Source organism: Mirounga leonina, unplaced genomic scaffold (genome assembly GCF_011800145.1).
Source record: "Mirounga leonina isolate KUSES-001 unplaced genomic scaffold, KU_Mleo_1.0 Mir_418, whole genome shotgun sequence".
NCBI classification, from domain to species: Eukaryota; Metazoa; Chordata; class Mammalia; order Carnivora; family Phocidae; genus Mirounga; species Mirounga leonina.
In genome coordinates this window covers 12,860,500-12,885,484 of record NW_023270739.1, presented here as the reverse complement: position 1 = coordinate 12,885,484, position 24,985 = coordinate 12,860,500, and the positions used below count along the sequence as shown (strand labels likewise).

At 48.8% G+C, this 24,985-nt stretch overlaps 1 protein-coding gene across 1 annotated transcript in view; it reads right to left on the bottom strand.

Annotated features, from left to right (window-relative positions):
- Nucleotides 1-2,227: 2,227 nt before the first annotated feature.
- NUAK1 (NUAK family kinase 1) overlaps nt 2,228-24,985 on the bottom strand; it is a 72,142-nt gene continuing 49,384 nt past the window's right edge. Inside the window, exons 3-7 of the mRNA XM_034987675.1 lie at nt 23,600-23,751; nt 20,754-20,819; nt 11,378-11,497; nt 9,258-9,390; nt 2,228-6,460 (exon numbers count right to left, since the gene is read on the bottom strand). Of these exons, the coding sequence (XP_034843566.1) occupies nt 5,307-6,460; nt 9,258-9,390; nt 11,378-11,497; nt 20,754-20,819; nt 23,600-23,751 (1,625 nt within the window). The 3' untranslated portion in view covers nt 2,228-5,306. The remainder of the gene's footprint in view (nt 6,461-9,257; nt 9,391-11,377; nt 11,498-20,753; nt 20,820-23,599; nt 23,752-24,985) is intronic.

Here is a 24,985-nt window from a genome sequence, read left to right as displayed (position 1 = left end):
AATTTGTCTTGTTCCTTCACATGGTCTGAGCTAGGTTTCTTCCACTCGCCACTGAGTAAGGATGAAGTGAGCACCCTGAAGAAGCTCCATAAATATTAGTTCTCTCAATCTTCCTCCTTAAAGTGACCACTTCTCATTAACCCCACCAACCTATCAGTTGGCATGTAAGCCATGCCCCTCCAGCTGCTCCTATTTCCTCCCTATCCCTTATATTCAGTGACTATTGCTCTGTAATGAAAGGATTATGGATTCCCATTCATAATGAGCTTTACACTCAAGGCAACTTTGTAGAAATTAGCTCTTTCCTTCTTCATGGACCCATTAAAGTTGGGTAAAGGTAGCAATCTATGTACCCATCAGACAGATGAGAAAACAGAGGCACAAAGACACGAAGCAGTTTGCCTCATTAACAATCAGCAAGTCCAAATCGGAATTGAGATATTCTTCCCACTGCAGCCCAGCTGGAGAGGCACAGACAGACGGGTCCTAATTCGGCAGGCCACATCATAAACATCCATTCCCCAACCCTCAACCTTATCAGGTGCCTGGTCATTTTAGCCAAATAAGCTCCATCAGATTGGGTTCCCAGATAAAATACAGGAGGCCCATTTAAATTTGAATTTCAGATAAATAATTTTTTTTTTAGTATAAGCATGACCCAAATAGTGCATGGGACATACTTATACTAAAAAATCATCCATTGTTGGGCGCCTGGGTGGCTCAGTTGGTTAAGCGACTGCCTTCGGCTCAGGTCATGATCCTGGAGTCCCTGGATCGAGTCCCGCATCGGGCTCCCTGCTCAGTGGGGAGTCTGCTTCTCCTTCTGACCCTCTTCCCTCTCATGCTCTCTCTCATTCTCTCAAATAAATAAAATCTTTCAAAAAAAAAAATCATCCATTGCTTAACTGGATGTCCTGTGGTTTTATTTGCTAAATGTGACAAGCTGTGTCAGATGTTCTCCCAGTAGACCAGATAAGGGGTGTAAGTTGCAATTTCTTTGCAAAGTCAGACTTTTCTTACACGGATCCCCAAACACTGCTATTCAGCACAGAGCGTGACTCTAATGTTTGATACTAGGGTAGGGCTTGATGTCATTTGCTATTGTAACTGGGATCCAGTCTTACCCTATTATTCATCCCTCTTTCTAAGAGCTTCCTGGAGGGTCTGTTCATGCAAGGAATAGTGGTAAAATGGGACTCAGGGTGCCATTTTATCAGAGCCAGGGCAGTGGCTTTTCCCATTGGGAAATAATGCCCATTGATCTTGGACTCTGAGCAATCAGATTAGCAGCCTGGCTGCCCTGGGAACAGAGGGGGCTGCCGAAGAAGGGACAGGCAGAGGGAGCTGAACCAGAACGAGAGAGCACGACTGGCTATTAACTTTCGATACTGTCTCTAGTCCAGTTTGAAGGAACCCAGTGAGTCGTCTCTTCTGGAACTCAGAACTGAGAACATGTAAATTTGGAAGCTGTGAGGTAAACCAAGGTGGGTCATAAAATCAGGGAGAAAGCTAGGCTACAAAAGGAGGAGGAGGAGAAAGCCGGTGTGCAAGGAGGAGCAGAAAAAAGGGCCTGTCATTCTCTTGGCTCCTCCTCCTCCAGTTCTCGTTCCTGCTGCCCTGCTAGCTGCATTTCCCTTTCCAAAAACTTCAAATAAATTCCCTCTCTGTGCCTGAGCTAGCTTGGGTAGGTTTCTGTTACTTATACCCACTCTGTCACTTACTTCCTTAACTAAGAGGAAAACAACCAAATAACGAAGCAAGGTCCCAGTTCAGTTCAGTTCATTGCAATTTATTTAATTTAAAAATAAAAACGGAAACAAAACAAAACCAAAAAAAAAAAAAAAAAAAAACAAAACGAAACGAAAAACAGAACAAAAGTCAGTTTCCAATGAAAATACAAACACTTTGGGTGGTTATCCAGCTTTTTCCCCCCTGTAGGCTGTTCTGGGCTCAAACCAATCAAATGAACAAAAACCAATTTTGACTGGAGCCATAAAGCATGTTGCACCAATTAAATTACACCAATATATTATTATAATACCTTTGAAATGTCTTTCAGACCAATAAATAAAAAAAAAGACAAATTCAAATAAAAAAGTCAACTTTTTATTACCAAAACAAAAAAAAATAGAAATTAAATAAAAGTCACAACACGGATTAAAAAAAAAAAAAATGTGCAGTCAAGTTTTTTTTTCTCTCTCTCTCTCTCTCTTCTTTTTCGTCTAGGAATGATACCAGGCCAGTAAATCCCTACAGAACATCTCCAGTTTGGCAATAAGCAGTCAGTTGATCATTCACATTTGTACTCAAGACAGCAGGCCAGGGCGACACTCCCCTGAATTTCTCCCTGGAAAGTGCTCCCCATCATCTGAAGAAGCAGCGCCTTGTAACAGGGATGGAAAGTCAGGGAGCACCAGCATTTTCATTTCGCCTAGGGTCTTGAGGCACTTCCTGAAAACTGATCATGCCTTAAAATTTACCTGTAAAAAGAAGTATAATTCTACTCCTTTGGCAGATGTGTAAACTAAGACACAGAAAGGCCCACAGAGGCCAGGAAAGGACCAGGAGAGCGGACATGGAATCTCCTGCTTGGTCCACCAGGTCATAAAAGTGTCTCTCACTTGTAATTCCATGGAAATGAATCAAGCATGACTTCCTTGGCTGGGGATTGGCTGGTAGGGATGATAGCACTTAATCAGGAAGCAGGGAGCTACGCGTCAGGGCTTTTGTCTCTAGTCCAGGTTTTTCCTTGAAAGGACAGAGTCAACACACAGTATGCAGAATCAGAGGATGTTAGCAGAATGTCAGAAGCAGGCAGGGGGCCTGAGAGATGGGCTGGTCGCCCCCCCTCCAGCTCTCATTAAAGGGAAAACTTAGCTTCCCAAACACTGCAGGTGCCTCAGGCCACCATCTAATTAGCAGCACAGCAGGACTCAACTCAGACCCTCGGCCTCTGAGTGGAGGGAGGACGGTCTTTGCCACAATCCACTGTCTGGGTTGGTGGACAAAAGAGAACATGCATGTGTGGGGTTTTTCGGGGGGGAAGGGGAGAAATAGAATGATTTTCCTTAATAGTGTCATTTCAGAAGGATGGAAAATACTAAACAGACACAATCACTTGGCGAAAGGAAAAAACACATCACCCAGTAGGTAGGTGTTACACTTTAGGCGTATTGACAGCTACGAACTTGGCCAGCTGCCATGCATGCGGGACCAGCAGTGGGGCAATACGTGCTGTCCGGAACAGATCACATAAAATGAGACAAGGCATGGGGAGCTTGGAGGCTGCAAGATGCCCTCCACACACCCACACTTCCCACACACACAGTTTGCTAACTACAGAGTTTTTTTCCCTTTGAACCTATATCGGAGCTCAGGAAGGAGGTGCAATTGAAAGAAAGAAAATGGAGGAGCTTCCCATAACACACCACTCAGCTTGACCTGAAGGCATGCACAAAGCCACAACCCCAGAACTGGTGACAAGGGAAGAAATGGAGCCATCTCCTTAGGAAAAGGACAGTTTCACTCCAATGAATGTTCTCAGTGCCTTACGGTGAATTCTTTTGCATTCCCTATAACTGTTTGTTGTCTGTTGGTTTTCCCCAAAATACCCACCCCCCCCCCCAAGACTAGTCCTCCTTATATATTTTTGTGGCTAGCAGAGGTCGACCATCTTGAAACAAGGCTTTCAATTTGCCCAGGCCAGTAGGATCTGAAGTCATCCCAGATTCTCCAATGAGACCATGAATTCCAAACCCAGTATCTGAAGATGTCCCATTGTGGGACTGACATCTTATCACCTGTAATCTGGGTGTCTAGAAGTTGAATACCTAGTTATATTACTTTTTATGATAAGAGTCCTGCTATACCTCTTTCCTGCCTCCTCCAGAACCATCTGGCTGGCTTCTTGGGAAATATTCCCTCTTCTGTATGCTTCCTCCCAACCCACTGTGCTCTTTCAACACCTTATTCATTTGAATGGGTGGAACTTTCTTTTCCCCCAGAGCCTAGGACTTCAAACCCATGACAGAATCCCTAGATATGGGGGGAGCACCTTATGCCTACCTTCTTTTCCTCATCCAAATATCCCACCTACACACTAACTCCCTAGAAGCAAACCCGCCCGCCTCTGTGGATTCTACACTCGGTGGATGGGGAAACCGTTTGCTATTAGTAAACAGGGTAAATGGTTGAGCCAGTTACTCCTTGGAGACTGTGGACAGCATCACATCTGATTCATGCAGGTGAGAACCCAAGAGGCAGCATTCCAGTTAACAGTGAGATGTTAAAGAAATTGACAAGTTGCCCTCTTGCTGGTGTGGATCAATTTCCATTCATCTGCACAAAGACCACAGAGGGTCCCAAGCTCTGTTACACACCAGAGTTTTGACCTCTGACACCACCATTCTTTTCCCTGTCCATCCTCGGGAGATTGTGCTGAAGAGCAAGGCAGACATCAGGAAAGAAGTGGGAGACAGCAAGAAGCCCAAAAATCACCACGGGCTGACCCTTAAGTCCTTAGCGGTGTTCAGAGCATTCTCACTCTGCCCGAGACCCTGTCTTCCATTCCAGGTAGAGTAGCAAATGAACAAAGGCCACGTGAGTGGCATGAAAGACAAGCATAGATCCCACAGGATGCCTCAACCCAACACTTTCAAGGCTTAGCCGGGTCAAGGATGGCCACCGCATGGCGTGAGTGCTACTGCCCCCCTTCCCTTTCCCAAGGCAGCCATTGCTATTCAATCACAGCACTCCTTCCCATGCGTCTAGGCTACTCACACCAGCACACCCAGCAGCCACTATCAATCGATCACCGATGCAAGTTCAGGTGGCTGAAATCTACTTGCCAACCCCATGCAGTCAGACCAAGCCAGCTCATGTGAGGAGGGAAGCAGCAAGTTCTGAGCTCATCCAAGGCAGATGGCCCCAGTCTCTCTTGCCCTTCCTCCAGAAGCATTTGGATGACTTTTAGGGATATGTTCCCTCTCCCATATGCTTCCTCCCCACCCTCTTCGTGCTGGCCAACACCACCTCCCCTGGACAGCTGGTCCTCTAGGAGGTGCCACAAAGTAAATGCCAGTTAGGACCCAAATTCTGACTGGCAGTTGGCAGGACTGGCAGAGAGCCCACTTCTCCCTCTCAGGTGTTGGCTCAAGGCTGCAAACTGGGCCAACCAAGATGGCACCAATCCTTTCTCAGCATATTGTCACAGGCCAGCAAAGAGGTAACCAGCTCACTAGCACAAGTCATTGCTCCCACGCCTCCCCCGAACCCACCCACAACCCAGCCCCACCACCCCCGGGGAGCTAGTTAAGCTTGTTGCAGATCTCCAGCGCTTTCTTGTAGACCTGAGTCACATCGTCCATGTCCATGAGGAGGGAGAAGCTGCTGTCTCCCAGCCGGTTCCGGTACCGCTTCAGGTACTGGGGTCGGGGCCGGTTCTGGAGCCCCTCAAAGTCCTGGATCTGGAGGAAGTTTTCAGCAGAGACGCAGCTGCGGATGCGCTGGCGGGCAGGGCGATTCTCCTGCAAATCCAGCAAGTCGAAGGAGTCGCTGGACAGGACGCTGTCGTCACTGATGACGCTGGAGGGCCGGCTGTAGCTCCGGGAGAGGCCCTCGGCGGGGACGCCAGGCTCCAGCAAGGATTCCAGTGTGGGCATTTCAGGGCTGACGAGGGTCGGGTCCGTGGTCCCTGCTGAGTACTTGCTGCTGTGTTTCAAGATGCCCTTCCTGCGGCACGAGAGGCCGTGGGACGTCCCCCTGGCGGGGTCCGGGGGGCTGGGGGAAGGGAGGCCACTGCCCAGCCCGTCATTACTGTCCAACAGCTCCGAAGACTCACTGCGCTCTGGGGACGAGTAGTACCCTGACTCTCTCTGCTGGGTCTTCTTCAAGATGCCCTTCTTGGGCATCGTGGCCGACTGCTTGGGGCTGAGCTTGCCCGGCACCTCCGCCTCAGGGGGGCTTGGGAGGGGCCCGGCGGTCCGGCCCAAGTCGGGCTCCATCTTGAAAGCAGAGGGTAAGGCAGGGCTCACGACGCCTTCGATGAAGCCAGTGCTGTGGGAACGATGTTCACTGTTGCTTCGCTTCTTCAGGATCCCTTTGGGCCTCTTGGAACTCAGCTTGGATGGGCTCTCGGGCACCGAGTCCTGGCCGGACTGGGCAAAATCGTTCTCTTTCTTGGACTTTTTCAGGGACCGCTGCCGCTCCAGCATGACCTCGGAGGCCCCGGGCTTGGCCAGGCCCTTGATTTTGGCTTCGGCCTCAGCCTGCAGCCCTGTGGAACGGTGGTGCCAGTCGATGATGCGAGCCAAGAGCGGCGACTCGGAGTTGTGGAGCGCATCACAGTCACAAACGCTGCTCTTGTAGCCCCAGTTCACCCACCAGTGGTTGGCGATGTCCTCGATGGTGGCCCGGCGATCGGGGTTCACCATCAGCATCCACCGAATGAGTCCTCGGGCATCTGTGGCACAAGAGAAAAAGAAGGATGCGTCACATGGAAGCCTTTGGCCTTGACGGGGCTGACGCTGCAGGGGCGAGGGGACACGTGCACTCTGGCAGGAGACCTGGTCCTGCCGCACCAGGGAGCAGGAGCCAAAGCCTTCCAGACGGTACACGGAAAGCATCATCGGGCCACAACCACAGGCCAGGGCACGGTCACACCCTGGCATGTTTTTCCACAGAAACGAAGGACTGTTCTAGAACTACCGAGCTCTCCATCAACTCAGATCTTCATTAAATGGGGAAGGCCAGGGAACTGGAACAGATTTCAGACCCGACCCCAAGCAGGGCCCCACCATTTCTTCGGTGGATATTATTTTACCAAAAGGGAAACCAGGGGGAGGTGACCCTGGCTTTTCTGTAGTCCTCCAAGGTGGGCTTGTATAAACACGCAGTGCTCAAGGTCATGGGGAAAGTGTGTCGGCATGAAAAGGACATCTAAGGCTGAGACGGTGAGAAAGAGGCTCCTTATCAAAGAGGGAAAGAGAGAAGGATGGCACACGTGGGCAGTGAGAGGTGCCATCCCCAAGGCTGGCCTTACCCCAGGCTTTTGCCAGGTGCTGAGACCCACGCCCAGCGAGCTCACCTCCTCTCCCTCTCTGACGTAAGCTGCAGCCTACCGAGCCGTCAGCTCAGAGAGCTCATCTAGATCTGCTATCCGCTTACGCCCTGGCTGAGACATTCCATGTGCACATTTCGGCTGCCAGAGAATTAGGGGAAAGCCCCGAAGGGATGTTGAGGAGGCCACAGGAACCAACTGACTCTCACAGCTTATAAATTGACTTATAAGATTAAACTGTGCTCCCCCAAAGGGAGGTGAATTATATCCTGGGAAGGCGCCACCTCCCCCTCAGCCACTTATGTGGACTAATGAGTAGCTGGCAGGGGTCAGGCAATGAAATCAGGGGTGAGCTGCACCCCTGAAAAGTAACAGGATGTTCCTTCAGTCATTCAGTAAATATTTTCTAAATTCCTGCAATGTGCCAGGAGCTGTGTTGGTACTGGTTGGGTCACCTGAAATTTCTCAAAAAACAACAACAACAAAAAACAAGAAACAAAACAAACAAACAAACAAAAACCCAGGCTGGTCTATTGAAAAAAAAAGAATGCGTATGCATACATATATATATATGTGTATGTATTCATTATTCACAGATTCTGTATTATAAATTCTCCTGCTCACTAAAATGTATTTGTAGCCCCAAAATCAATACCCGGGCACTCACTCTCCCTGTCATTTGTGTCCATTTGCAAAGTGGCAAAAAATTTGAGTCACCCCCAGCGCAGCACGTATGTTCCCACCTGAGGTCGAAGGAGGTGCCGCCTCCCTGCCTTCTTGTTTCCACTCTCATGCTGTAAACAGGTGTACTTCTCACAGCCTGTATAGCCCATGTTTTTCACGCTTTTGACCTTTTTGTTGGTGATTTCACTGTGTAAAATGGCCCAACGTGCTAACTATGGTTCCCAAGTTCGAGAAGGCTGTGATGTGCCTTACGGAGAAAGTGCATGTGTTAGATAGGCTTCGTTCAGGCATGAGTCACAGCGCTGTTGGCTGTGAGTCTGATGTGAATGAGTCAACGGGATGTTTTAAATGAGGTGTCTCTGGACAGAAATATACATAACACAAGGTTATATACTGATCAGTTGACAACAGTACTGTGACCAGAGCTTGAGCCCTGTATTTGCCCCAGGAGCAGTGCGGTCTCAGTATTCACTCACTCCATGCTCATAGCAACTTTGTGAAATGTAACTACCGCAAAGAATGAGAAATCAGCTGTGCGTGTGCACGCGTGGGCAGCATGTCTACATAGGAAGGTCTGCGTTAACTACTTTCCAAAGATGACCATGTGGACACACACTTTCCATCCACACATCACATCATCCTAGCAAGAGGTGGAGCTTATGATCTTGGTTGCCTTGACCCATAGAGCGTGGCAGAAGTGACATTATCTGCCTGCCCAGCACAGAAGGCTTGGAAGTTTCTTCTTCCTCCACCTTAGAGCCCTGAGCTGCTGTGGAAGAAGTCGAGGATTCCTCCTGGAGAGAGGGCCCTGGAGAGGCATCTCATGGAGAGGGAGCCCACGTGGAGGAGCACTGAGCAGCTGTCCCCCAGTCAGACCCAGCCCAGCTGCCATCCAAATGTCATGGTAGGAGCAACCCAAGCATGGCCAGAAGAGCTCTAGCCAACCCAGGGAATGGAGAGACAGGGTACCTAGTTGTTCTTTAAACCATCAAGTTGACTCAGGGCGGTGGGGGAGGTCGGGGATAGAGTTGTTATAGCAATAAATACTGAATAATGAAACAGCGCCCATGGGCCATGCCCCTGGCTGGGGGCACAGTGGTGAAAAAGAGCAGTTGCCACCCTCATGGCCCTGAGTCTAATGAAGGTGGTTTATATAACCACGTAGACTAGAAAGGACTTCATGTGGTATCTCTTCCAAAATGTGAATTTATAGTGGAGAAACTGAATCCACATGGTAAGGGACTTGCCCAAGTTCACACAGCAAGCACACAGGACTCCTAGGTTGCCTGGTGTAGAGGACATTTGTTCTCGAAATTCCATTTGGGAAGGTTTGGGCAAAGCAGCCTAGCAAGCCAGCTTTGCCAGAAGGCAAAAATCTGGAGAGAAAAAGAAGAGGAAAAGCAGGAGATTCCTTGCAGATGTTAAAACAAAAGCAAAAAAGTGTGAGCTACACACTCAAAAAAGGGTAATAAGCCAACCACTCCCGCTCAATCCCTGAGCCTCTGAGGGCACGCACCTGACGGCTGCGTAGGCTCCCGGTACTCTCCACTGCTGATCTGCCGAATGAGGTTTTTGTGATCGAAACCATCGAAGGGCATTGTTCCGTAAACTAGAGTGTAAAGCAACACGCCCAGGGCCCAGCTGTCCACCTGGAGCAGAGAGACGGGACATACAGGAGCTCAGAACCAGGTTCCGGGATGCCTTCCGATCCATTAGATCACAGACTGTGAGCAGCCACCCCCAATGACCCCAGGAACTGAATTTAGCACTCAGCGGATGGGTTCCCACTGCAGCCTGACAATTGATACGCGGTGCGGCTGTCAGCTGCTGCAGAGCCCGACCTTTCCATCTCAGACACCAAGAGTCCCAATCTGTGTAAGGACTTTCTTAAAAAGATTATCTCCTTGGATCCTCAGTATAATGTTGTGAAACAGGGAGGGCCTGGATTATTTTCAACCCCATCTGACAGATGGGAAGACTGAGGCATAGGAAAGCTAACTGATTTCTCCAGAGCCCCTCTCTGCCTCCAGGATGGGTGCCGGACTGGGACACGGGGCTGTTCACTCTAAATCCAGGCACCAATGCCTTCCTGCACCTTCTTCAAATGGATCAGGGGCTGCCAACTCAAATGCTTACAAGAGCCAGGCACGCAACCAAGATGAACAAAGCAAGAGAGAATGTGGGGTACGATGTGGGAGTGCATGGATCCACCTGATGGAGGCAGCCTCCCCTTGGCTAACTGCTGCCACACAGTAACGTAGGCTCGGCACTGCCAGACCCTTTCGGGAAGTCAGACACCAGACTTTAATGCAAAATCTCCCAATTATTGAATGTTTGGTCCATTTTCTTTTAGAAAGACTAATGTGGCCAGATAAAGCATGTTTGCTAGCCAGATCACAGGCCGCCAGCTTAGAACCCCAGAAAGAGATCATCAAAGATCAAAGAAACATTCATTACCTATGATAAATGGACAGTATCAGGTTTCTAGAGTTTTGTAAATGGAATCCAATGTTCCTCCCTTACATTCTTATTTTAGAAAGACTTTCTCTTCACTGCAATTGGTAGAGGCCCTTGGCATCCTTCTCTTCACCCTCCAGCCCTGCCTTCAAACACTCTCCAACAGATAAATATTTGGAGGGAAACATTTCAACCCACTGAGCAGCTGCTCTTTAAAGGATAAGGAGTGGATGGATCTCTCTGTAAAGAGAACCATCCTTTTAAAGAGCATAATCGCTCGCAACTCACCCAATTTCAAAATAGCATTTCCACATACACATCTCTTACAGTGGTCCTGAGAGCTTTAAGCACATAAAGAAATGCATTTCTCATGCATTAGAAGGTTCGATTAAAACTGTATTTCCTTAGCGGAGCCTGGGTGGTGCAGTCGGTTGAGCATCTGCCTCTTGGTTTTGGCTCAGGTCATGATCTCATGGATCATGGGATCAGGTCCCGCAGAGTCTGCTTGGGATTCTCTCTCTCCATTTCCCTCTGCCCCTCCCACTCATGCTCTTTCTCTCTAAAATAAATGAGTAAATCTTAAAAAAAAAACCTATATTTCCTTAATCAAAGATACATGCTGTCAAAGATATATGCAAAAAGATATTCATTGCAGAGTTAGGGGTTTTTTGCCTGTTTTTTTGGTTTGTTCTAACAGGGAAAAACTGAAAACAATCTGTCTAAATCTAGGGAATTGATTAAATTATGGTATATTCATAAAATAAAAATTATATCATCCTCAGAAACCACGTTTTTTAGTAATAACAAATTCAAAATATGTCACAATATAATTTTAAGTCAATAAAAGGCCACATGCACATATGTATACACGTGTATATAATGATTGCCATTATTTTTTGAAATGCAGAGATCAACCCTGGAAAAAAGTCTAAAAGAAAAGTGGCAAAAATATTAAGTGGTTATCTCTTGTGGGGAAAATTGCAGGTAACTTCATTTTCTAGATTTTTCAAATTTTCTCCCACGTGTCTATATTGTGGCTTTTATAATCATATAAGGAAAAGCTTTCTCCACTTGCTTGCCTTTTTGTTTGTTTGAAGTATTTCTTATATCCTGTTCCTGCCCTCCCTCCTCCCTTTGCTCCCCCACCCCCACCCCCATACACCCCAGCAACTTGCTCACCTCTGGCCCCCGGTAAGGTCTCCCATTGACAATCTCAGGAGAAGCGTAGAGTGGGCTCCCACAAAAGGTTTGCAAGAACTTGTCCTTCTGGTACAGGTTGGAAAGCCCAAAGTCAGCAATCTGCAAAGAGAAGCAAGACCCAGAGAGGCCGGTTAGCATTCCAGGGGGTACCTACCTTGAATCATCTGAGCACTAGGGCACCTGGGTGGGTCTGCCAGCTGGGTCACCATTTTTTCTCCAGTCCTTAGTCTCCATAAAAGAACCAGTCCACCCACAGGACTGGGCCAGTGACTCCCAGCCACAATCTTTGGTGTCCACAACAGATTCTGCTAGATCTGCACACATGTTCTCTTACTTACTCAAAACCGCTCCCTGCATGGACTTGACCTTCACTTCAGTTTAGACCCGCTCTGAGAAACAGCCACAGAATCACAGCCTTGACGTTTCCGACGCACAAGACAGTACACAGCTATTAATCTGGGAAGTGCCCATCTGTAGCCCCCCTAAAATCACATTGCACCCACAGTGACTTTCGGAAAGTCACCCTTTGGAAAACCGTGACTGACATCACTGATACCAACCCCTTCTCACCCACCCCCATCTCCCCAGAAGTCTATTTTGCCAACCTTGTGAGCCCAGGTGAAATCTAGGACCCCAGAGTCCTAGATTTTGAGTCACCATATATCAGCCCAAATTCTGCCATTAGCCATCTGTGTGACATGGAAACAGGTCCCTTAGCTACTCTGAGCCTCAGTTTAGCCACCAGAAAATGGGAACCCAGGATCCTTTCCTGTTCTGGACCGTAGTATTAGTGTGAGAAAAAAAAAAATCAATCACTCAAGATGAGACCATGAACGTAAACCTTTAAGTCTTCAAATTCCATACAAATGCTCTACATAACCCTGCTTCTTTCGTACTGCACACCCCTTGGAATCACTCTCTTCTCTCCTGGTTTCTTGAAGTGTTTTATTCATTATCTTTTATGGCAGTACCCTTCCCTGTGTGAGTGTATGTGGGCACACTTGTGTGCATAAGTACATATAATCACATACATACACGTCACATATATACATACGTATGTATGTATACACACATGTAGCATATATAAACATACACACACACATATATAAATAATAAATTCTCCTTGCCCATTAGACTCTGAGTCCCCTGAAGCAGGTAGCATGTTCCCCATTTTCCCTCATCTTTGTGTCATCCACTGTTTAGCACCTGCCCCCACCAAGAAATACTTGTCACTCGAACAGGCAAAACACTTTGAAAAGCACAAGACAACTAACAGAATATGCAGAAGAAGAAGAAACTTAGTCACCGCTTATTGAACAACCTCCAATGATCAGGCCCTGTTCTGAGCGCTTCACCCTCTCTGATCTAAGCCCATTTTCACAACAATGTGAATATACTTCATGCCACTGACCTGTACAGCTAAACATGGTTAAAATGGCAAATTTCATGTTCTGGCTATTTTGCCTCCATTTTTTAAGCAGATCAGGAAAGTGGGGTTTAGGGAGATGTGATGAGGCATCTCAGGAGAGCTGACTAGCAGGCAGCAACGTAAAGCCGTGCCTCCAAGCCTTCACTCCAGCCTCCTGAGACGAGCCACTGTGGGCTTCTGCCATTCTCCGTGCGGATTTCCACTGGAGGCTTATAAATAGGCTGAGCAATTCACATGCCCAGCGAGCAGCCCAGCCCCGATGGTGCTGAGGCTTTCTTTTGAATGCAGCCCCAGAATAAGCCTATTCTAAAAGTCGCCCCTGAATGAATGAATGGAATGGCATTGAAAGCAGCTGGTGTATAACCAGCCTCAGAAAATGCATTCTCCAGGCTCAGATTGCATTTAATTGCCCGGAATTCCACTTTCTTAGCAAGGCCTCTGATTCACTTGCAGGAAGTTGGTTGGAAGCTTATGAAGTGTGCCCTGTCCATCAGAAAAGGAATGGAATGGCCACAGCCCGGGAGCACGTCCCAGGGCTTTGTCCTCGGGGAGCGCAGCCAAGGGGAGGCCCCAACACTGTGCGGGGCCCGGGGGCGGGGGGAGACATCCCCTTGCCACCCCGCGATGCACGATGTCCGCGGCTTCCAAATACACACACCCGTGAGAGGCACCCACCACCGCAGCGTGCAAATCCCTGCACGCACACACTCGCACCAGAGTGCTCCCAGTCCGGGCACGCTTGCTCTCTCTGCAGCCGTCCTGAGAAGCGTGTTTATGTTAGGGCCCACTCCCATCTCCACAGACTGATGTTTATCAGCCTCTCCCAGTAAAACTGTCATTTGCCGCTGACAGAAGATTCATAGAAATGTAGATTAGTCTGTGCTCTTGGCACTTCAGTGGAAAAGGAATATCAATCAACACACACACACACACACACACACAGTTCTCAAACCTTGAACCACCTAAACTCGGGCAGCAGCTCTAAGATTTCACGCCCTATGGAGCCTCTATCGACCAGAAGAGCAGGAATGGCCTCTGGGTATAAAACCTCTCAAAGCCTCAATTTCTCATCTGTAAAGTGGAAATAGGAAGAGCACTGACTGCCACAGTGTTGTAGTGAAAATTAAATGATGGAAAGTATGTAAAATGCTTGGAACACTCATTGGCACAGAAAAATTGGCCTCGAGAAATCTTTGCTTCCCACCCTTAAATCCGTAATAGTAGCTTTATCAACCTCACGATACTCAAAACAACACTGGTTTTTCTGTTTCAGGTAATTATTTTAAAGCTTCTTCCTCAAATAAATATACTTTTTAGAAGGGAACTGCACTAAATATAAATATTAAGTAAAAGAACACAGAAGGTTCGAGGGAAAGGCGAAAGCCAAAGAGCGAAAGAAGAGAAATTTGGGAAATCTGAAAAAGTTGAAATTGGGGAAACAGTGATTTTAAACATAATAAAACAAAATACCTGAATGAAAGTCATACTTTGCTGACACACAAGTAACCTCTGGAGAAAGGTAACTACTCTGCATTTTTGCTAATGATGGGATTGTCCCCTGCCTGCTACGGGCTCCCAATCATGTCCCCACACTGGGCTGATACCCCATTCAGCCTGGGCTCTGGAAAGGATCTGAGAAGCCAACACTCAGGTCCTTAATTTTTGGAGTTTTTGTTATTACCAAGCCGTTCTAGAGGTGTGTGCTGCTGGATAAAAATCAGAGTTAGAAAGACAAAGTAGGAAGTGATTCTTCACATCTCCAAACAATTAGCCTCACTACAACACTCACATGCACCATGAAGACGCTGAGCTAAGTGAAGTAAGCCAGACGCGAAAGGATAAATATTCCGTGGGTCCACTTCTCCGCAGTACCTAAAGGGGGGCTAACCTCAGATCTCTGTGAATAATCGCTGTGAGCTCACCGGATGAAAAAGGAAGTATCCGGATGCTGGCGGGTAAACGCTGGGGGAAAACACTCAGGAGGTCAATAATATAAGTGAAGGGCTGATGGTCTTTTGCAGTGTCTGAGAGGAAGTACAGTGGGCTGGACAGATCAGAAGAACCTGGGGCTAGCCTTGGACTTGGGCCTCCTGGGTGATGGGCGGGCCCTGCCAAGTCACTCAGTCTCCTCATCTGCAAAGTGGGAATAATCACAGAACCCACCTCAGAAAGCTGTGTGGGGACTGAAAAACAGGGATGAAAAGCCCTTGGAACAGTCCCCGTACCAGCTGATTCTAGATGACGGCAAGTCACTGCTGGTGGTTTGGTCTGCTTAACAATTATTTGCTAAGACCCAGTGCCCACCCCAGAGCCCGGAGGAATTATTGTCACCCACTTCTGGAATAGGCATGCCCAGAGTGAGAGGCTGCACTGCACGATGGGAGAAGTAAAGGATGCGGGGTTTGAGGGTTTGGGTTCAAATCCCAGCCCTACCTCTTACCAGCACTGAACTTAGGCAGTTAATTAATCCTTCCCTGCTCCAGCTTCTGTACCAGCTGGGAAATGATCGACCCCAAGCGATCTGGGGAAGCTCTTCACTGAGGGCACCTCCAGGATGCAGCCTCTCAGGGGACCCCAGTGAGCAACCTGTCACGACTCACCACGCATTCGACTCGGGCATCCCTACGTGGGTGCTCTGGCCACCACGACAGAGGCAGCCTGGCCATCGGCCACCATCGGCCACCATCAGCACTTGGAGAGTCCCTCCCGGGAACAGCTGCCAGCTGCCTACAGACAAGGTAAGGCAGGCTGAATCAAGGACCAAAAACGTGCCCTCGTGTGATGCTCTCCTAGATTTGGGGCAAATTTGGGTGGCAGCGGTAGAGGTAGAATTTATCAGGTGCCTGGCCCTTAGAGTTGAGTGGCCTTAAGTTTGCAGCCAGCCCCATTGCCAATATTAGCTGCAGGAACCTCCTCATCCATAAAATGGGGGATAATCCCACCCACCCCGGTGGAGACATTCTGAGATCCAAATGAGATAAAGCACATGGAAGGTCTGGCACAGGACTCTGGCTTCTAGCAGAGACTCAAGAAAGGTTACTTCCATTTTCCAGCCTCCATGCCCTATTCCTGTGCTTGCTGCTCCTTCCCTGTAGAAGGCCGTCAGCACATTTCTTTCTGTCAAACTCCTACCCATCCTTCAAAACCAAGTTCAATCACCACTGCCTCAGGAAAGGCTTTTTGGTCCGTTTATAGTTAACAGACGCCCCACTTCCTGCTTAATGCTTCCAGAACACTACACAGGGCACTATGAGGCACATAGCAGGGCCATGTGGCCCTGCCGAGAAAGGAGGATCAGGGAAGGCTTCCTGGAAGAAGAGGCATTCAAGCTGAGACTGAAAGGAGGGGCAGGCAAAGAGCAGTGGGAAGAGCATACCAAGCACAGGGATCCATGTGTGCAAAGGCCAGGGAGCCAGAGAGAGCTCAGTGGATTTGAAGAGTGTGAGTCCTACGCAAGTTGCTTTCTCTGACCACCCTAGCTAAAAGCACCTGCGAGCCTCCGCCCTCACTCTGCATGGATTCTCTTCGCCACCAGACAATTACATTCTGTATTTATTTGTCTGCTGCTTGTGTCCCCAAGTGGAATTCTAAGTCCACTAAGGCAGGTACCTTATCTTCCTCACTCATCTCCATATCCTTCTCCTGGCCCCTTGTTACTGCTGGCTAAACAGCTTCAAGATTCCGAGCTCCATGATAAGGACCTGGAATGCCAGCATCCTGCACAGGGCCAGGTGCATAGTAGGAACTTAGTAAATATCTATGGTCGAGTATATCCTGCCCCCAGGAGATACCCAGTTTGCTGACTGCGTAAGTGCAGGAACAGAGGAGAGAATGTGGGCATGCGTGGATACACACGTGTACACAAACACATACATAAATGGATGAATGAACAAACAAACCGATGGGTTAATTAATGCACGAATGCAGAGTTCTCACACACATATAATCAAAGCCCGGGGGCCATATCCCGAGCTGCCCCGTTTGGCCTTGTTCAGCCTCTGAGATTTCTAGCTCATCTTAGCCCTGGCCATTCAAAGCTGCTTTTCTTGTCCACAGCAGCGGCGATTCCATTGTCATCAGGGGCAACAGGCCATTTCCCCTCTGCCCCTCTACTCTGAGCCCTGGGAGCTCACCAAATTCCCAGCCCTCTTTGAGGAGGCGAGCTGACCCCAGTGCTTGGACCTCTTCTTATTGTAAGACATTTTTACAGGACCCTTCTATGGGAATTGTCGGCATTCCATTCTCCCAGAGAGTGGGATGTGAATCTGGCCCGTTTTTATTAATTGCGAATTAATGCAATGCCGGGTATCTATTTTCGTAGACATAGGCTTACTCCGCAGAGGCTTTAGCAGGCTTCTCCGAAGTACGGAATGCAACCCAAAGAAGCACATTGCTCTCATTCTTTCTGCCGACAGACTATGTGAATATTTTTAGAAGCCACGCCCTCTCGCCCTGGCCAGATAAATAATTTCCAATGCCAGATGTGCTCTTTGCAAATCAACATCAGGCTGAGAAGAGGGGAGGATCAAGCTACACAGCTCACACCAAACTACAGTGACATGCGACAAGTTTAAACCAGTAGCATTTTTACGGGCCTCCCACCCTTGGAATACAGAAGATGGAACCGCGGCTAGAGAGGCACCAGAGGGGCCTCCAAGAGGGACCTGGCTATTCATATCCCATTGCTTTCTCTGCCCGCCCCTGGAGCCAGACGCTGATGCCAAAGGCTCGCTTGAACATGGAGGCCGGTGTCTGGCCATGTGTCTGCTGCCTTTGCCGCCGGTGCCCTGTTTAAATATGTTTCCACCGAAATGCTGAGTCAGGAAGAGCCGGGCAGACACAGCCGGAAGACAAATCAACACCAGCTGAAATGCGTTTTTAAAAAAATCTTGGAAATGCGTGTGAGATGATGAAAGAGAATTTGCCCAGAAGTCAAACACGGGAGTTCTCCTCCTGGCTGTCATCCCTTCACCCCAAACCCAAACAATCTAAGGGTACCTACTGTGTGGCAAGCACTGGGCCACACTCCAAGGAAACAGAGACACAATAAGCCCACACTGATTCCCTGCACGTGACCTTGGGTCTGTCACCTAGACCTACGGGGCCTCCGTCATTTGAGCGAGGGGGCTGGAAAATGACCCTCAGTGTTCATCAGGCTCTAGGATTCTCAGATCCTAGCAGCATCCCTTGAACAAGCAAAAGGAAGAACCCGTGTTGGGGAATGGGAAGGTTTGGTTTCTGTGTGTGTGTGCACGCACGTGTGCGTTTTACCTTGGGAAATGCCAGGAGAAGAGATTCTTTTTTTTTTCTTTTTTTTTTTATTCTTATGTTAATCCCCATACATTACATCATAGGTTTTAGATGTAGTGTTCCATGATTCATTGTTTGTGCATAACACCCAGTGCTCCATGCAGAATGTGCCCTCCTCAATACCCATCACCAGGCTAACCCATCCTCCCACCCCCCTCCCCTCTAGAACCCTCAGTTTGTTTTTCAGAGTCCATCGTCTCTCATGGTTCGTCTACCCCTCCGATTTCCCCCGCTTCATTCTTCCCCCAGGAGAAGAGATTCTTAAGGAAAAGACAAGGAGGAAAAAAAAAAAAAAACATGAGTGAAAGTTCAATTTTTATAATGTTCTGTGTGTCTGCTATTAACCTATACAATGGACAGGGAGCGCAGATGGAAGGACGTGGTCCTGGGAGTTGGGAGGCCCAACACCACTACCCCATTGCTCATTCAAATGTGCCATTCCCCAGGGCTCCTGCGGCATTGTTCCCAGCACAATTGCTTTCAGAATTCTAACTATTCTTCTCCTCCATTGGGAAATTCTATGACTCCATAGGAAGCTATGTGCCTTATCACTTCTGGGACTACATCATGGGACCAAGAGGTCACACTGTCCCACAGAACCCAATCCCCAAGCCAGAGGCTCACATTCCAGGCCTTGTAAAGACTACATTTTGTTTGGAGAGCTCCGGAGGCAGGTGGCAGAAAGAATCTGCAGAGAAAGCTACCAGGGTGGATGACACAAACCCTTAGAAATGTGCCCCTCAGACCAGCACCCAGTTCTCTAGCCGTGGCCTGGCCACCACTCCCGAGGACCCAGGCACCTTCACGGCAGCTGACTCCCTGTTCAAAGTCCTCTCTGGTGACCAACAATTGGCGCAGGGGCCTTGGATACTGAGAGTTGAGTGCTAAGTGCTCTGTGCACTAAAATCCTCACATTTGCCCTTGACTCTCCAGGCACCCTGGGCACAGGGCACACACATAACTGCTCGGGAAATACTCACTGAGAAAATGAACGAATAGACAACCACCCCCAGAGTCAGGACTGGCATCCCTACTGGACGCACCAGAAAACTGAGACAGGGGATTCATCTCTCCAAAACACTGCCATTAGTCAGGGACAGAGTCGTGATTCAAATTCAAATCTCAGGCTACCCAACTCCAAAGCCACCGCTCTTGATCTCGACTCACGCACAGTGCTCAGCAGTGTATGAAGCTAACACGGGGTATCTTGTTTAGTCCTGAACGCAAGCCTGTGAGCATCACTGTTACCCCGTTTTATAGTCGCAGAAACAGGATGAAGTGGGGTTCCCCATGGCAAGCAGCTAGGAAGCCACACAGGAGGGAATTTTCTGACTGGACAGCCAGTCCTCCTGCTAGAATAATCCAGAAAGGGAGAGACCTTGAGATCTCACTTCCCGATCCTAGGAAAAACTGCTTTGACCAACTGCTTCCTCCGTATTCTATGGACTAACACAGAAAGAGGTCAACGACTCGCAAAAACAAGAGGTCATCCCGACGTGACTTCGAGGATCCTCTCAAAGGACAATGGTAACTAATGGTGGCCGCCATGATCTGCCAACAGTGTTAATCCAAACTCGGAGCAAGGCAACAGGCTCCCTGTGATGCACCCCACCCCCTCCACTGAGCGCAAGAGCAACCAGGAAAGGGGGCGATGCAAGGTCGTTCCCATGCTTTGTCCGGGGACCAGGGATGAGGCACTAACGTCACTGGTGGCCAATCAGAGGGATCCCCTGGTGTCAGGAGTACTGAGGCCATTTCATAATGAAACCCATGCAGCGAGCTCCGTTTATTTTGAAACCGTATTTGCTTATTTTGCATCCGTGATCAAAAGGATGTTGAGAGTGCTCCGCAGGAGGTGCTTGAACCCCGTGGGCCAGGAGAGCTTGCTTCAACTGCAGCAGCAGCCAGCAAAAACACTCTCCGTGGCAGTAAACCCCCTCACCGGACGGTCTGCTCCTTTCCCAGCACACATACCACCACAGCCAGCTGCCCAGTTCCACGGCTGGTTCGGGGGCTGGGAGGGTCGGGAGAGAGAAGGAGAAGGCACGGCGCGGCAGGGACAGAAGGCTGGCAGGGAGAGAGTTCCAACTGTTACATAACCTGGGGACCCACTGGCAACTCAAGCCCTCGGGAGTCAGACACACACGGGCTCAAACCCAGCTCCGCTTACTTACTGCTGTGTTACCTCGGGTTGGTTACTTAACTTCTCTGTGCCTCGCTTTCCCTATCTGCGAAATGATGTCAATAACGGCGCTCACCTCATAGGGTTGTGAAGATTAAAGGTAAGCGATAGCAGGCAAACATGACAGGACATACACACGCAATATGTTACGGCTGTAGGTGTTTTTACGGTGATGATTGCGGACTACGAGCTTCCTGAGGACAGGGATTGTATTTTGTCATCTTTTTCTCCCAGCATGAAGATCGAGGCCTGGCATGTAGTTGGAGATCGATAAATGCTGGTCGAATTGAAGGACTGGAACGGAACTGAGATGACTCCCCGCATCCACCAGCCAGGGCAGGACGCAGCCGCCTGGCTCTAAGACTGCAGCCTGGGGCACCTTGAGCAACCCCCTCCCCCGCCCTGTGTATCAATCCACCAGGCAAGAGCTTTACCTTAATATTGCAGTTGTCATCCAGCAGGATGTTTTCCAGCTTCAAGTCCCGGTGGACCACGCCGTTCTGCAATGAGAAGACAGGCGCGGACGTGAATGGGGCGGCCGGCACGAGAGACAGAAAGAGGGAGCGGGAGGGTGAGCAAGGGGAGACATTTGACGGATGAAAGAAATGCGCCAGCCCTGGTGGTCTTTGCCTCCATCCTTCAGGGCTTCTCTTACTGTCATAAGGCTCCCCGCCAGCCAGCGACCAGAGACAGGAGAGCATTAGTCACTTGCTGTGCGGTGAAGGGAAAAATGACTGGAATCCATTCTCCCCCAGAGCCTGTAAAACAGCAGGGGGATTCTTGGTCGGAATGTAATTCCACTGTGTGAAAGCAACAGAGTCACGGGCGGCGGCGAACAATGTCTGTCTGTGCTGGGCTTCTCAGGGAAGAAGCAGATTTCTCTGCTGGAGACTCAGAATGTGGGGCTCACGGGCCTCTCTTGTCTGTCTGTCTGTCTGCCTGCCTGCCCCCCCACACCCCGAGGATAGCAGAAGTCCCCCACACGGGCATTTCCTGAGCGGCTGGGAGGGAAGTTCTGCAAGACCCTCTGGGCTCAGCTAGACTCAAGGGCGAAGGGCGAAGGTGGGAGGGGCACAGGAGACCCTAGCAGGTCGCTGCCCTACCGTGGGACCTTTCTGTTCAAGCAAACTCTGGCAAGACTGGAAGCTGGCCTGCACTGACAGGCAGACAGCCCCGCTGAGGCTGAAAAGGAGTCATTAACCAATAGGCTGCTGGTCTATCCCGCAGTAACACCTGGTGCGCACAATTCTTTGTAAAGCCCAGGGATCTTTTAATGGGATGGGGGGAGGGCATGGGCAGAGGTGGAACAGAAAGAACCAGCTACTCTGGGCTGGGCGGACAAATAGCAAGGAGTAAGTTTTTCATATCATTCAGCATAAAGGACATTTGCGATTGAAGCTCCTCTTTTAAGCAAACCAACTGGCTAGAACATCTCTGTCTTTCGATCGAGACTTCTTTAGTTCAGAATCGGCATGTTTATTACAGTTGGTGCTTTACTTGTTTATTTTCCTTTCCATTTGACAGTCCCTACCACCTCCAAAAGCACGGGCTGAGGAGGTGAAAGCTGTATTTCTACTCCTCTTTTTCTAACGCAAACCTTCCAGGATGTGTTTTGACTTCAGAAAGGCACAAACCAAGGCTCCTGGAGGAAAGATACAGAACCTAAGGTCCCCGATTTTTTTCTAGTTTTAAAGACTGGGAGCAGTTTTGGTTTATATTATTGCATTCCTAATTTTCAGAGTAAGATGGAATGAGTCTGACAAAGCGCCATTCATACAAAATCTTAAGTACTCACACACCTCAAATAATGAAAATATGATCTGCAGTCCTTTATGATGATGCCTGATGATAAAGTACAAAATACCGTATGATCTGGGTCATCAGTGCTTTTCGAGTCAGCAAAGAGAAGTCCAACAGTGTTCGCATGGGTTAAAGGTTTTAGATTTGAATAGTATCTTCTAGTTACTTATGGAGCCGCTCTCAGTTAACCGGAATATTTAACATACCAGAAGGCCCCATGTTGCAATCATTTGAATGAAGAAGCTGGCTCTATTTTGGATGCCATGCTGGACTCAAGTCACTATTGTCCTCAAAGTGAAAGACTGTTCCAGGTGTGACCATTCTGGGGGAAAGTGCGAATACGATGGGAATCATGACTGACGTGATTAATAATGATGAAGGCTGAAATACGTCTTGGAAGTAGCTATGTACTTCATTTCCTTCTCCAGAGACAAAGGGTGGCTAACCTGACTGTATTATGAGCACAACCCATTACGTGTGTTGCAATAAAATGTATGTGTAGGTACATAACCTAAGGGGATATGACCTATGCAAGGAAAGATACCGAGAGCACAGGAAAGTTCACAGCCAGTAACTTCACTCCCGGATTTTCCCTCAGGTGAATCATTCAAATGAGAGGAAAAGGTTAATATATAAAGATGTGGATCATTGGGGCGTCTGGGTGGCTCAGTCGTTAGGCGTCTGCCTTCGGCTCAGGTCATGATCCCAGGGTCCTGGGATCGAGCCCCGCATCGGGCTCCCTGCTCCGCTGGGAAGCCTGCTTCTCCCTCTCCCACTCCCCCTGCTTGTGTTCCCTCTCTCGCTGTGTCTCTCTCTGTCAAATAAATAAAATCTTTAAAAAAAAAAAAAAAAGATGTGGATCACTATATATATTAACCGGAAATTGGAACCAGCCTTAAATGTCCAACAATCACAATAATTACAGAGAATTTTTAGTAACATAGGAACGTGTTCTGATTAAAATACTAAGTGACAAGGCAAGACACAAATGTACAAATACATGCACTGTGGTACTCCGAATCCTGAAAAGGAGGAAGAAGGTCATTGGCGGAGAAACTGGGGAAATCTAAATAAAATCTGGAGTTTTGTTAATAACAGCGCCCAAATGTTGGTGTCTTGGTTTCAACAAATGTACTGTTGTAACATAAGCTGTTCCCATTAGGATCAAGTGAGTGAGGGGCATACGGGAGCTCTCTGTACTAGCCTGGAAACTTCACTGTACATCTAAAATTATTCAAAATAAGTTCAAATAAAAAAACAAATGTTAGGAGTAGGAGGAAGAAGATGGGAAAGAAATGAACAAAAATGTCAATCATGGGTCATGCCTGGATTCTGGAATTCTGGGTGATGGTGATTTTCTTCTATTTCATAAATTCTCCATGCAGGCGACAATAAACAGGTATCACCTGCATACCGTGAAAACGGTCACATGAGCATCAAAACCGTCGGTGACCCAGGCTCTGGCAGGGCTTGGCCATACCTTGTGACAATAGTGCACAGCAGAGACAATCTGCCGGAAGAAGTGTCTGGTCTCCCTCTCGCTGAGGCGTCTCCGCTCGCTGATGTAATCGTACAGCTCGCCCTTGCTTGCGTACTCCATGATGATCACAATCTTATCTTTGTTCTCAAACACTGCGGGGGGGACAGCAATACACAAACACCCTGTTTATCCAACAAGCTCACTTATGACTCCAGAGGGTGCGAGGAAGGACAACGGAGATGTCACTGAGCAGGGGCCAAGAGCGACCGGTCAGGACACAACTCAGGCCGTTCCCGCCCAGGAGCTGGGCGAGAGTGTTCCAGCCAGGTGGACAATGACATCACCGCTCTTGTGACCGGACACACCTCTGCACCCTGACGGGAAAGGTGCCTCTCTTTTCTGAGGGCCCCCCACCCTTCACCAGGCTCGTTCTCCAAAGCCTCGCCCACCAGAACGCCCCCCCAGCCACAGGACAGTGCAGGGTAACACCTACCTTCTATGAACTGTTCGATAAGGACCTCACAAGCTACTCTGAACCCAAAAATGGGTAGTTGGACTTGTCACCTCTTCGCTCAAAACCTTCTAGACTTCTAGACTTTCCATCTCACTCAAAATAAAACCCAGTGTTCCAAATTGGCCCAGCAGGTCCTGTGTGATCCCGTGGATCCATCCTAGCCCGATTCTGTGTATTCTGTGTATTTATTTAGCTCTTCTCGCCTACTAGAGTGTAAATGAGGGTTGGTCTATTTCATTCACGGATGTCTCCCCAGCACTCAGAACGCGGACAGAGAGGCTCAAGTCACAATTATCAAACGAGTGAACTCAAAACTTCCTAAGTGCATTCGGACAATTACAGGAAATAATTACTATGTGCCAGGCTCCCGTAAGGTTTTGAGTACCTGACATGTACTGACTCATTTAGATCATGCAACAAACTTTCAGGGAAATACCACTAATTTTACCACTAGTAAAATGGGGACACTGAGGCCTGGAGAAGTTAAGAGACTCGCACAGTGTGGCTGAGCCCTCCAGACTGGACGGGGCTCATCTCTGGCTTCCAGCGTGGATGGGGACCCATGATGCCACAGGCTGATGGCACGTCAGGACCACTGCAATCACCCCAAGCTGGGTTCCCTGCCTCGGCCCCTTCCCACGCAACCCCCACACCACCATGGGAATTGTTTTCCCAAATGCTTCTCTCTCCCATTTCCCTCTCACCAACTCTGACACTCTAGCCGTGATGCACACACTCAGCTGGACTAAGTCTGTGGGAGGAAGAGCCAGGAAGATGCCCATAGGAGCGGGTTCGGGGAGACCACGGAGCACAGGTACTAGCTAGGTCCTCAGCATCCCTCCACCAAAGCCATCCCATTGCTATCTGTTTCC